Source organism: Apodemus sylvaticus, chromosome 2 (genome assembly GCF_947179515.1).
Source record: "Apodemus sylvaticus chromosome 2, mApoSyl1.1, whole genome shotgun sequence".
Taxonomy (NCBI): domain Eukaryota; kingdom Metazoa; phylum Chordata; class Mammalia; order Rodentia; family Muridae; genus Apodemus; species Apodemus sylvaticus.
The window spans coordinates 49,780,718-49,795,471 of NC_067473.1; the positions used below are offsets into that span (position 1 = coordinate 49,780,718).

The 14,754-nt window shown below is 41.1% G+C and overlaps 1 protein-coding gene across 1 annotated transcript; it reads left to right on the top strand.

Annotated features, from left to right (window-relative positions):
* Positions 1-660: 660 nt before the first annotated feature.
* On the top strand, positions 661-2,312 carry LOC127678396 (endogenous retrovirus group K member 6 Gag polyprotein-like). The gene has a single exon (XM_052173318.1). It carries the CDS (start codon positions 1,029-1,031, stop codon positions 2,304-2,306), a length of 1,278 nt encoding a protein of 425 aa, XP_052029278.1. The 5' UTR covers positions 661-1,028; the 3' UTR covers positions 2,307-2,312.
* Positions 2,313-14,754: the final 12,442 nt, after the last annotated feature.

The following is a 14,754-nucleotide window of genomic DNA, read 5'->3' on the forward strand; positions in this document are numbered from 1 at the left end:
CAAAGGGACTCCACACCTCGGCTATCGACACCGCCCCCAGGCCGGCGTTCACCTGAGCTCTCAGGCAGTAGGCAGACGACCCGCTGAGACCTGGAGCCAGAAGATTCACAGCACCGCCTTTGAAGCTACCGACTTCTGGGGGGTTGGCCGATCCCCCAAATGTCTATAAAACCTGTCTTCAATTTATTAAAAGCAGTCTTGACCAGAATCCTAGGCTTGACTCAAATCCCTTGTCTGTGTCCCTGTTCCCCAAGATTCTTTCAACAGGTAACCTGGTTCACATGTAGCCGCTGGCGGTTACATACTGGCGCCTGAACGTGGAAGACCTGGCACGAGAGAATTCCTGAGGTGGCCCTATCCAGCGAAGCTTCGCAGAAAAAAGGTGAAAATTAATGGTATCTGCACGGTAAGCAACATAGAAGTTAAAACTAGCGCTAGTGAATTCGTGTCTATCGTTGTGAGTGCAAGGCAGAGATACAGTTTTTCAAGCATATTGTGTGCACCCGACACAGGAGTTGCTTGGGTTAAAAGGATAGGAAAAAATGGGACAGGAAAGTTCGCGCGAGATTTGCGCACGCAACATTCAAGAGTTGCTTCAGGCAAAAGGGATTGGGTTTGAAGAGGAAAGATTAGAAGATTTCTTGGACCAGATATATTCCTGTTGTCCTTGGTTCCGAGAAAAACGAACGTTAAATGAGAGAACTTGGCTGAGAATTGGTAATTCGCTAAAGGCAGCCAAGGCAGACAATATCACCCTCTGCCTTTGGACTCTGATTAAGGACATCATAGATGAAGGGAGTTTGGAAGAATTAGGTGTTATTCATGAAAGTGAGGATTTTCAGGTAAAAGGCCATGTGGAGAGGATCCCTGTTATAGAAAATTCTCCACAACCTGAGTCTCGTAAACAAAGAGACAGTTCTGATGAGTCTGTGGTTAGGAAAAAAATAGCTCATCCCGAGAAAGGAGCAATTGAAGTTCATGGAGAAACTTGGCCCTCTGTAGCGCCATCCGCGCCGCCTGTGACCTTGATGGCAGAGGCCGAAATCCAGAAGGATATGCAATTACAAAAGTTAGAGTTTGAAATTAAATTGCAGAAATTGACTAATGAGTTACAGGAGCTAAAAAGGGTCTCTAATACTAGAGAGAACAATAACTCGGAGACCCGCCAGTCGCCATTAGAAAGAGTTATAAACCAGGCCCGCGGAGAGGGGCAGGATACGTCAGAAATCTTAGCTTTTCCAGTCCTTGAGATAGAAGACCAGGACAATGTGGTCAGACAATATCAGACCTTGGAATTTAAGGTGATAAAAGAGTTAAAGCTAGCCGTAGCCCAGTACGGCCCGACAGCTCCCTTTACACAGGCGTTGTTGGATACTGTGATTGAGTCGAATCTAACTCCACAGGATTGGAAAACGCTGTGTAAAGCTACGTTGTCGGGGGGAGATTTCTTGCTCTGGAGTTCTGAATGGCGTGAGGCTTGCAAAAGAACCGCTGCCACTAACACTCAAGCAGGCCATCCAGAATGGAATGCGGAGATGTTGTTGGGGGAAGGCCTATTTGAAGGAAATAATAACCAGATTGGGTTTCCCATCGCAGTGTATGCGCAGATTGCGGTGGCCGCCCGCCGTGCTTGGACTCTGTTACCAGCTAAGGGAGATATTAGTGGAAATCTAACAGCTGTGAAACAGGCTCCCGACGAACTCTTTCAGGATTTCGTAGACAGATTGCTGAAAACGGCTAATAGAATTTTTGGAAACTCTCAGGCAGAGAATCCGCTGGTTACGCAACTAGCCTATGAGAATGCTAATGCGGCCTGCCGAGAGGCCATTAGACCCCAGAGAGGAAAGACAGACCTAGCCGGTTACATTCGCCTTTGTTCTGAGATCGGTCCTTCTTATAATCAGGGTTTAGCTATAGCTGCAGCGCTGCAGGGAACAACTATTCAAGGAATTCTGTCACAAAGACGAGGAAATAGGAGATGTTTTAAATGTGGTAGTCTGGGTCATTTTAAGAGTGATTGTCCTGATAATAAGCCCAGTATAAACGGGCAATCAGGTGGTCCACCAGGAACGTGCCATAAGTGTAGAAAAGGAAATCAATGGGTTAAGAGAGACAAGTCAAAAAATAACTTCCAAGGTAGACCCGTGTCGGGAAACGGGGGGAGGGGCCAGCCCCAGGCCCCGATGCATCAGACTGTCTGTGGGGCACAGCTACTGCCGAGCCAAGGAAATCCATCCTTGACCTCACCAGAGCTACACCAGGAAGTGCAGGGCTGGACCTCTGTTGCATCTGCAATGCCGTACTAACTCCAGAGATGGGAGTTCAGGTTTTGCCCACGGGAGTTTTTGGGCCATTACCTGAAGGTACTTGGGGATTGTTGTTAGGACGAAGCAGTTCTACTGTGAAGGGACTACAGATTTATCCAGGAGTCATAGACAGTGATTATGAGGGAGAAATTAAAATTATGGCTGCTTCCTCTCGTGGTGTCATAAGTATTCCAGCTAATCAAAGAATTGCCCAGTTAGTCTTGGTGCCCTTACATGCACTGCCTTCCAAATTCATTAAAGATAAGAGAGGGGAGGAGGGCTTTGGCTCCTCCGGAGTGTTCTGGGTTCAGTCTATTACTAATAAAAGACCTAACCTTAAATTGACTATTGAAGGAAAGAGTTTTGAAGGATTAATAGATACGGGAGCTGATGTTACAATTATTAAGGGACAGGACTGGCCGTCTAATTGGCCTTTGACAGAGACCCTAACGCATCTGCAAGGAATTGGTTATGCAAATAATCCGAAACAGAGCGCTAGACTTCTAACTTGGAAAGATGCAGATGGAAATTCAGGACAAATTCGGCCTTTCGTGATGCAGAAGTTGCCTACCACGCTCTGGGGCAGAGACCTGTTATCTCAGATGAATTTAATTCTGTGTAATCCTAATGAAATTGCCTCTAAGCAAAAGACAGTGTCGGAGGAATCCGAGCCTACTCGGGGGCTTGGATATGAAGGACAAGGCACTAGTAGGTTTAAAAACCCCCAGGCAAACCCTAACTCTAGAAGTCTGGGGCATTTTCAGTAATGGCCACTATCTCTCCTGCACCCCACGCCGATAAAATTCAATGGCTTAGCGACATTCCAGTGTGGGTTGATCAGTGGCCTTTAACTAAAGAGAAATTGGAGGCTGCCTCGCTTTTGGTGCAGGAACAGTTAGAGGCAGGACATCTTATAGAGTCATTATCTCCATGGAACACGCCGATATTCGTAATTAAAAAGAAGTCCGGCAAATGGAGATTGTTACAGGATTTAAGAAAGGTAAATGAAACAATGTTGCCCATGGGAACCTTACAAACAGGTCTTCCATCTCCCGTGGCTATTCCAAAAGGGTTTCATAAAATAGTCATAGATTTAAAAGATTGTTTCTTTACCATTCCTTTGCACCCTGAAGACTGCAAAAGGTTTGCGTTCAGTGTTCCTTCTATTAACTTTGCAGAGCCTATGAAAAGGTTTGAATGGACCGTGCTTCCCCAGGGCATGGCAAACAGCCCCGCCTTGTGCCAGAAATTCGTAGCACAGGCCATTCAACCTGTGAGACAGAAATGGCCAGATATTTACTTTATCCATTTCACAGATGATTTTCTAATTGCAGGAAAAAATCCTCAGACCTTGCTTTTATGTTTTAGAGATTTGCAGCAAGCCCTGGTCGCTAAAGGGCTGCAGATAGCTCCAGAGAAGATTCAGATTCAGGAGCCATATAACTATCTAGGTTTTAAACTTACGGACCAGTCAATTTTTTCCCAGAAGATAATTATCCGCAGGGACAATTTGAAAACTTTAAATGATTTTCAGAAATTATTGGGTGACATTAATTGGCTTCGGCCGTATTTAAAACTTACCACAGGGGAATTACAACCTTTATTTGATATTCTTAAAGGAAATGCCGATCCGACATCCCCTAGGGTATTAACTTCAGAAGGACTTCTTGCCTTACAGACAGTGGAGAAAGCTATTGAGAACCAATTTATTACCTATATAGATTATTCCTTACCTCTGCATCTGCTAATTTTTAATACTACTCATTCGCCTACAGGATTATTATGGCAAAAGGCTCCTCTGATGTGGATTCATTTGAGGGTGTCTTCTAGGCGTAATATCTTGCCATATTTTGAAGCAGTGGCCCAAGTAATTATGCTTGGTAGAAAGCAGGCATTGACTTATTTCGGTAAGGAACCGGACTTTATTATACAACCTTACAGTGTAAATCAGGATGAATGGCTAAAACAGCATAGCACAGATTGGCTGCTGGCTCAGATTGGTTTTAAAGGGTGTATAGACAATCATTATCCTCAAGACAAGTTAATAAAGTTTTTAAATATGCATGAGGTCGTATTTCCAAAAATGACATCTCTACAGCCGCTGCAGAATGCACTCCTAGTGTTCACAGATGGTTCATCAAAAGGAAAAGCCGGATATCGTGTTAACAATCAACAGGTGGTCGTAGAAACGCCTGGGTTATCTGCTCAGTTATCAGAGCTTACAGCAGTGCTGTGTGTTTTTCAAACTATAAATAGTACGTTTAATCTCTTTACTGACAGTGCTTATGTTGCATTTTCGATACCGCAACTAGAAACCTGTGGCATGTTTAATTTTAATACGCCAGCTGGATCCTTGTTTTCACAATTGCAAGGTATCATTCTTGCTAGAAAAAATCCTTTTTATATAGGACATATTAGATCTCACTCGGGTCTCCCTGGACCTCTGGCTCAGGGCAATGAATGCATTGACAAAGCACTAATTGGTCAAGTCTTGGCACTCACACCCATAGAATTGGCAAAACGTGATCATGATAAATTTCATCTTTCGAGTCATACGTTGAGACTCCGCCATAAGATCACAAAAGAACAAGCTAGAATGATCGTAAAGCAATGCCCTAATTGTCTCACTTTAGCACCAGTGCCCCATTTAGGGGTTAATCCACGTGGCCTGGTGCCCAATCAAATTTGGCAAATGGATGTAACTCACTATGCGGAGTTTGGGAAATTAAAATTTATACATGTTTGCATTGATACGTGCTCAGGACTTATTTTTGCTTCCCTGCATACCGGAGAAGCCTCTAGAAATGTAATTGATCATTGTTTACAAGCCTTTAATACCATGGGAGTACCCAAGGTCATTAAGACAGACAATGGACCAGCCTACACTGGTAAGAACTTTATCTCATTTTGTAAAGAATTTAATATAAAACTTAAAACTGGAATTCCTTATAATCCAATGGGGCAAGGAATAGTGGAGCGCGCCCATCGCACGCTTAAAAATTGGCTTATTAAAACTAAGAAGGGAAATTTATATCCCCCTCGGTCCCCAAAGTCACATCTTGCCTTTGTTTTATTCGTTTTAAATTTTCTCCAAACGGATGCGGAAGGCCAGTCTGCCGCTGACAGGCATTGGCATCCGGCTACTTCCAATTCCTACGCCATGGTTAAGTGGCGGGATCCTTTAAATAATTCTTGGAAAGGCCCAGACCCCGTTTTGATATGGGGAAGAGGCGCGGTATGCGTTTTTTCACAAGAACAGGACGAGGCGCGTTGGTTGCCAGAAAGATTGGTAAGACAAGTGGATTCGACCCCAAAAACGGTTGGTAAGTATATTTAGGTCAGAAGGCTGTTTTCCAAGCCGCCCCACTCATTTGGGGAGATATAGTTCCTTTGTCTCCTTGCAAATTAAGTTGCAAGCCAGGCCTTTTGCCTGAGTGGATTCCACCCCCAAACTGTAGGTAAGTATAATTAATTCAAAGGCTGTTTTTCAAGCCACCTCCCAGTTGCTTGGGGAGGCATAGTTCCTTTGTGTTCATGCAAACTAAGTTGCCGGCCAGGGCTCTTCCCTGAGGCCACTGAATTTCAATTAAACCAAAAACCGGTTTGACCTCCCAAGACTAACCAGACAGGTTCTCTTAATCTCCTTTTATATTTGAAGCAGATAACACTCAGAAGACGAAATTCCTTCAGCAATGGCCCTAGGTGGAAGATGGGTTGCCTTTTCAGCTAGCCAACGCTTAGCCGCAGAGAATTTACTCTGCCAGTGGAAGTCCTCGGAGATGAGGCTGCTTGATACTCGGAATCATGCGTGTTTGTTGTCACAACAAACATGGGCATCAGTTGAGGTGCGAGGCGAGGCACTGCAAGGGAAAGGGAAAAAATTCCTGGCTCCGAGTTTCCCTGAAAAGCACGCCCAGCTGCATGGGGGTTTGACATCGTAAGACCGTCCTGAAAAAGGCGGTCTAGCCCCCCCCCTGAAAAAAGATGTCGGTAACACTTAAGGGGGCTGTGGCCAATGCTTTCACTCACTGATGAATGCCCGTCATCCATTGGATGAACTTAATCATTTCCACTGAGTGGTTTTAAATTTAATAATTAAGGGGGAATTGTACCCTTCCCCCCCTGCAACTAGTTGGCTAGCGGGCACCCAACTCTTCCGATGGCTACCTCCGGCCTTTGTTCTACAAACAAAGGGACTCCACACCTCGGCTATCGACACCGCCCCCAGGCCGGCGTTCACCTGAGCTCTCAGGCAGTAGGCAGACGACCCGCTGAGACCTGGAGCCAGAAGATTCACAGCACCGCCTTTGAAGCTACCGACTTCTGGGGGGTTGGCCGATCCCCCAAATGTCTATAAAACCTGTCTTCAATTTATTAAAAGCAGTCTTGACCAGAATCCTAGGCTTGACTCAAATCCCTTGTCTGTGTCCCTGTTCCCCAAGATTCTTTCAACAGGTAACCTGGTTCACATGTAGCCGCTGGCGGTTACACATAGCATGACTGCACTTTGGAAGACCCATCAAGTAGCTGAAAGAGTCAGATGCAGATATCTGCACTTAACCAATGGACAGAAGCAGCTGACTCCTATGGTTGAATTAGGAAAGGTTGAAAGAAGCTGAGAAGGGCAACCTGTAGGAGGACTAGCAGTCTCAATTAAACTGGACCCCAGAGATCTCTCAAACAGTGGACCACCAAACAGGCTGCATGAACCAGCTGATAAGAGGCCCCCAACACGTACATAGCAGAGGACTGCCAGGTCTGGGTTCAGTCAGAGAAGATGCTCTTAACCATTATGAGACTGGAGGCTCCAGAGAATTTAGAGGTCTGATAGGGTGGGGGTAGGGGGTGCAGGGACATCCTCGTGAAGACAGGGGGCAGGAAGGAGGTATGAGATGTGGAACAGTCAGAGTGTGGACAGGGGTGAGTGAGTAATAAAATATGGAGTATAAAAATATAAATAAATAAATCAATTATATAAAAAAAAGTCAAGACAGGTCAAAGTTATTGTACTAAGCAACTTTTACTCTTGCAAGATCAAGTCTTCCTCCTGTCAAGGGCTACCTTCCAGAGAGAGCACAAGCTGGGGCTTAGTTCCCCACAGTTGGAGAAAGTGCATTACTGTGGCGTGGGCTTTGGTGTCTCCTATGATCAAGCTATACCCACTGGGGCTCACATTCTCTTTCTGCTGCCTGAAGATGAAGACTTAGAGCTCTTGCTCCCCTAGCACTGTGTCTGTGTCTGCTTGCATGCTAAGAGGCTTCCCACCATGATGATAATGATCTAAACCTATGAAATAGTAAGCCAGCCTCATTTAAATATTTTCCTTTGTAGGAGTTACCTTGGTCATGGTGTCTATTCACAGCGATGAAACCCCTAAGATAAAAAGTATGTGGAACTAAATGAATGAACTTAAAATTGTCGGGTAGCATGTAATTAGTGTTAAAAAATAGAAAATATGATCTAGAAATAAAAACAAAACATACAGTACAAACATAATCAGAGGAAACATAGTATGATAAGGCCCATCCTCAAATACATACCAACGGGTATATAAAGACTAAAAATCATCCAATGAAGGCACAACATACGCAAATCTTTGGGACACAATGAAAGCAGTGCTAAGAGGAAAACTCATAGCCCTGAGTGCATCCAAAAAGAAAATGGAGAGAGCATACACTAGCATATTAATGACATACCTGAAAACCCTGGAACAAAAAGAAGCTATTTTACCCAGGAGGAGTAGAAGGCAGGAAATCATCAAACTCAGGGCTGAAATCAATCATGTGAAAACAAAGAGAACCATACAAAGAATCAACGAATCCAGGAGCTGGTTCTTCGAGAAATTCAACAAGATAGATAAACCCTTACCCAGACTGACCAAAGGGCACAGAGAAAGTATCCAAATTAACAAAATTAGAAATGAAAAGGGGGATATAACAACAGAAACTGAGGAAATCCAAAAAATCATCAGATCCTACTACAAAAGCCTATACTCAACACAACTGGAGAATCTGGAGGAAATGGACAATTTCCTTTACAGATACCAAATACCAAAATTAAATCAGGACCAAATAGATCATCTAAACAATCCCATAATCCCTAAAGAAATAGAAGGGGTCATAGAAAATCTTCCAACCAAAAAAAGCACAGGACCAGATGGTTTCAGTGCAGAATTCTATCAGTCCTTCAAAGAAGACCTAACACCAATACTCTGCAAACTATTTCACAAAATAGAAACAGAAAGAACCCTACCCAATTCCTTCTACGAAGCCACAATTACGCTGATACCAAAACCACACAAAGATCTAACAAGGAAAGAGAACTTCAGACCAATTTCCTTATGAACATCGATGCAAAATTACTCAATAAAATTCTTGTCAACCGAATCCAAGAACACATCAAAACGATCATCCACCATGATCAAGTAGGCTTTATCCCAGGGATGCAGTGTTGGTTCAATATATATTGAAACATAAATATAGTTAAATAAATAAATATGTAGTTATCTAAGCATAAGAATAAACAAAATATATTTAAAAATTGGCAATGAGGGTAATATTTTGCTTCTGTCTTCAGTAAGTTTGAATGATTACTTCTTGGAATATTTTCTATTTTCTAGACTTCTCTTCCTATTGAACCACTTGCCTGACTTGTCCTTATCAGCTCAAATGAACACTTTTGACCATTTTCCTTCCGTTCTTTCTTCTGAAGTGATGCCAGTCACAGAACCAAGTACCTTGAAAATACTATGCAAGTGCTATATCACTAAAGCAAACCAAAGCTCCCAATGTTTCCCTTTGACTTTCTCCTGGTTAAACCATCTTCAGCCATGGAACAACCCTTTCCAGCATCATGAAATTTTTAGACAAATGGATAGAACTAAAGTATATCATCTTGAGTGACATAAAACAGCTAGGAAAGACAGGCATGGTATGTACTCACTTCTAAGTGGATATTAGTCACAAAGTATAGACTAACCACACTACAATTCACAGAATCAAAGAAGGTAAGTAACAAGGAGGGCCCAAGGGAGGATGCTTGAATATCACTTAGAAAGAGAAATAAAAGATACATTGGAGGTGGAAGGGGACTGGATGGGAGAGAGGGAGCGGAAAGAATGTGCTTGATTAATCAGGTGATCAGGTATAGGGAGTATATATATATATATATATATATATATATATATATATATATATATAGAGAGAGAGAGAGAGAGAGAGAGAGAGAGAGAGAGAGAAAGAGAGAGAGGAGAGAGAGGGAGAGAGAGAGAAGAGAGAGAGGGAGAGAGAGAGAGGAGAGAGAGAGAGGGAGAGAGAGAGAGAGAGAGAGAGAGAGAGAGAGAGAGAGAGAGAGAGAGAGAGAGTTGGAAGGAAACAGAAATTATTGGGTGGGAATATCTCTGGGTTGAGGGAGGATCCAGGAAGTACCTGGAGGTGATCCATGCTGAGACTGCTAGCAGTCAGTGATGTGGAGCCTGAAGTGTCCACTTCCATTAGCCAGGTAGGATTTCCAGTGGAAGGATGAGAGCACCAACCTATGGAAGAGTCTAGGGAATGATTGAGGGAAACAGATTGGTCAAGGGCACCACAAGAAGACCTACAGAATCAACTAACTTGGACTATTGGAGGCTCTGAGAGACTGAATCACCAAGCAAAGAGCATGGACGGACTGGACCTAGGACCCCGGCTCGTTTTGCAGTTGCCATCTACTCCTGGGTATGGGGCCTGGTCTTAGAGTCTATATTGAAGTAAGACATTTGGAGAAATTTAACTGTTTTTGGTGAGCAGTTATTAATTGACTATAATGTGTGTGTTAGATATGGAGCTTGTGTCTTCCTTTAGCACTGGGACATCATCTGGTATATAACCCTATACATCATATACATGATGTCACAGCCTCTGTGAGTTCATATGTGCATCAGCCTTGTATTTAGAAAACCTTGTTTTCTTGGGCTCCTCCATTCCATCTGATTTTACATCTTTCTGCCTCCTCTTAAACTGTGTTCCCCAACCCCTGATGGGAGTTATTTCATGAAGGCATCTTATTTAGGAATGAGTGTTCCAAAATCTCCTACTTTCTACCAAGTCGTTGGGATATGGATCTCCGTAGTTGCTCCCATCTTTTGCAAGAGGAAGCTTCTCTGATGATGGCTGAGCAAGGAACCAATCAGTAAGGATGTAGAATGATGTTAGGAGTCATTTGATTGCTGCAATACCTTAGCAGAGCAGTGTTGCTTGTTTTTGTCTAGTCCCTGGCCTATTAAGTTTTAAACTGTTTGCTACCTGATTGGTATCAGAATTGGGTTCTAACTCATGGACTGGGCATTAAATCCAACCAGATTATTGGCTGGTTAATACCACAAAGTTTGTACCACCACAACTCTAGTTTGTAGGTCACTATTGTTGAACAAGGGTTTTGTAGCTGGACATGTGTTACTTTTCTCCTTTGGAAATAGACACATACCTTTCAGTACCATGAAAAGTAGTCAGAAGGGGTCAAGGCTATAGGTAGCCACCAACTCAACTTCTCAGCATAAGTGAGTTATGCAGGTATTGTATTCAGTGATAGATAGAGGTTTACCTTCAATTTTTTATGAAAAACAGCCAATAGCCTTAGCAATAGCTTGGGTTGTTTGGTGATCTCCATGGGCCATTTTGTTTAACAACTTTATTAGATGTAAACATTAGCAGCACTGTAAACTTCATTTATTGATAAGAGATATCAACTTTGGGTTCTATTCATCCTATGTGTATACATGTATACATTTTTGAAATGTATGACCTCTTCAAATCACCATTAGTTTTAGTTTTTCTTGTATTCACTTCCTCGATCCTCTCTCCCTACCCTCTTCACAGTTGAAGGTTCAAGAGAAAAATTGCCAGCATATGATGATTGCCTGACATTTCAGTCTTTAAAAACTTATTCTGAGGGACTGTACTTTATTTAATATCTTAATTATAATAATTTCTGTAAATCAAAGTTTATTTTAACCTGTGGTCATAAACTTTTTTTTGCAGGTGAATCATTCGAAGCAGAAAATTAGCACAAAAGAGCCCTTTTTAGTTTTGACTCTCCTTTGATGTAATAAAATTTATTCTGAGCTGTTACACAATGATTAATATATTAACAATGTTCTGCTTTTTAGACATTACATTGCAATATTAGTTGTTTTAGATACCTGAATTCAAGGAACTCTTATTAGAATAATATGTTTTAGTATCATGTTTTTCTCCTATTTATTTTATTTCTTTGGTGGGGAAAATGCAGATTTAATATTTTGAAAATAAAATTTATGCCCCTGTGGGTTTTCTTTATAGTCTTATGATTGTGACTTAATCTTTTTTATGTATTTTTACCGATTATGTTTTTCTTCTTCAGGCACTAAGGAACTCAGAGCCTTGGGCAAAGATGGTGTTCCCTCCATCACTGAGCTAACTTCCCAGCTCAAGACTAAGTTATAACTCAGTCTTTTTTTTTGTAGTAAGTAAATATGCTTGTTTCCAAGCTTATATTTCAATGCATCAGTTGCTTAATTCAGCATCAAATATTTTATGTTGTAATCTTTCAAAGTGAAATATATTATTGAAATGACTGTATATTTTGTAAAGCTGTTAAAAATGATAATGCCTTCTCTGAAAGACTTCACAAGCAGCTGAAAGAGTCAGATGCAGATATTTGCCAGAAGCTGCTGACCCCTGTGGTTGAATTAGGGAAAAGCTAGAAGAAGCTGAGGAGAAGGATGACCCTGTAGGAGGACAACAGTCTAAGTTAACCTGGACTCCAGAGATCTCTCTGATACTGGAATATCAACCAAGTAGAATATACCAGCTGATATGAGCGCCCACACATATAACCGAGGACTTCCGTGTCTGTGTTCAGTCAGAGAAGATGCACCTAACCCTCAAGACACTGGAGGCCCCAGGGAGTTTAGAAGCCTGGTTGGGTGGGTGGTGGGGACATCCTCGTGGAGACAGGGGTGTGGAGAGAAGGTATGGGATGTGGAACAGCTGGAGGATGGGTGGGGGGGGTCAGTAAAATCTGGAGTGTAAATAAATATATACATACATAAAATATTAAAACCAAATAAAAGTTATTGATATTCATCAATAAAAAAGAATGATATACTTCCCTCTTTCCAATGGTGTGTCTGTTGATGGCATCCTAGCTCAGTTCATGTTCAGAGAACCACGTTGCTGAGAACTTAATGGATGTGGTTTCTGACATTCCTAGGAAACACAATCTCACAGAAATATTCCTGATCCTCTGGCTCTTAAAATCATTCCAGCCTGTCTTTCTTACTGATCCCTGATCTCACAGGACCTTAACCCTGTATTAAGTAAAGAGAACTAAAGAATGTGGAGATTTGGAAAAATAATCTTCCCTAGGGAATAGCACACCAATTGGATATGCAGCACTACTGGTCAGTCCTGCAGACACACATAGAAGTAAAATACAGACTGAACAGGTCGTACCTATAAACTTAAGAGTACACCCACGCGCAGACACACTCATATATGTATAGATATATGTATATAACAACAGCTAAAGAAAAGAAGTGTTGAACTTACTAGATAGAAAGAAGGAGGATACAGAGATGATGTAATTACTTTATAGTCTCAAAGAGTAAAATCATAATTAAAATATATAATATATTTCAATACTCTATTTTTTGTATTCTATTTAACATATTAAAACTTACTGAAATTTTATTTGAGTACAATTTTTTTCTGTAATTGAGTGGCTACATTAAGAAAACTTGTTCAAGAAATAATGTAAATAATTTTAAAAGTTTGAAGAATTCATTGTGTACATATATTATATAAATGTAGAAGTTTGACATATTTAGTAAAAACAAATAATCAAGTCATTCATCAATCCAGATAAGAATTAATTGTTCTCACATACAAATCTAGCTGTAACTACTCTTGAACATTTGTTGTGCAAAACTGAATTTCATTACTTCGTTCTATAGTCATAATTCTTCCAGTTTGTGCCTGTCAACAATTAAAATGGAGAATGAAGGAGTTTGGAAAATACAGGATTGGTTGAGAGAATTTCAAACAGAAGCAGAGAAATTATAATGTATACATACATTGCCACTGGTTGGTGCTGGGGCTTGGGGGTGGGAGTTTGAGCTGTGTATGGAAGCTGAGGTTGTCACCTGGCTTGCCCATCACTGACACCCACTGTAAATCACTTCCTAAAACTTTTGACCTCTTGTGATATGGAAACCTGTCAGTTCTCACTAAAATACCTACTTGTGAGCTAACACACAAACAAAGGTAGCTGCTCCCAAATTGGTTTAGACAAACTACTACCAAGGTTGTGACAAACGTGATGGAGAACACAGCATAATGCTCACTATATCCACATTGTGGTTAATTAGTGTGGTACTCTGCCCGGCAGGGAGCCCTCAGAGAAGCATAGATGTGTTTGCAGCTGTGTGCAAAGTAGTGAATGGAGATTGAAAATCTCCAGGATTTCCATAGTAAAGTCATGAACATTCAAATTCTTGTATGACTACCTGTACATCTCTATCAAAGGTTGTCCTTCATATGAGGTAGTCTGCTGTACTTCCTGTAACAAATTTTCACTTTATTTCATTGTAAATTATTTTATATATTGACAGAATCTCTTACTATATAATTCAGGCTATATCCAAATCACACGCCATCTGGCTCAGCTTCACAAACGCTGATATTACAGGTGCAATCCAACAGGATTGGAAACTTTTACTTTTATTTGATACAAATAGTATTTGACCGCACAGTTTGTGAAAAGGGGCGATGTGTGGTTGCTTTCTGTTGATCACATAATTTAATTTTAATGACTCTGAGCAAATATTTTGTAAATTGCTTAAGTACTCTTTAATGGAATTCATTGAAATAGCAGACAAATAAAAGTAAGAACAATTTATATTTTAGGAATAAAATAGTTATTCTTACATTATGTAGTTTCCCTGTGGCTTTTAGTACCCTAGGAAAATAGTAAGGCTTCCGTTGAGTCCTTTCTCTGTTCTTCACTGAAGCACAGTTCTGGATGATTTGCTGGGTTTTTAATTATATTGTAAAATAAAACTAAAAATAACCTAGAATGGTATCAAATTGAGATATCAAGCACCTTCAATAAACATTAATCACAAGAAATATCATGAATCAATATTATTTTCTTTGAAACTCTGTATAAAAGAGTATCTTAGGAATAGAGTTAAAAGATAAAATGTATAACCTTGGAAAATATCTGTTTCCTGAGAGATCATAGATACAAGGAGAAAGGGTGATTACAATATATTTATTGGCCTCATTTAAAGAGAAACATCCCAAGAAGAAGGGAAATGGCCTGTCAGGTGTTCTAATGCTCTGTTCACTGTCGGTGTTCAAAGGGAACATCAGTCCTGGAAAGCTAGCTCAGCTGTTCAGAGCATGTGCTGCTCCGCAGAGGACCAAGT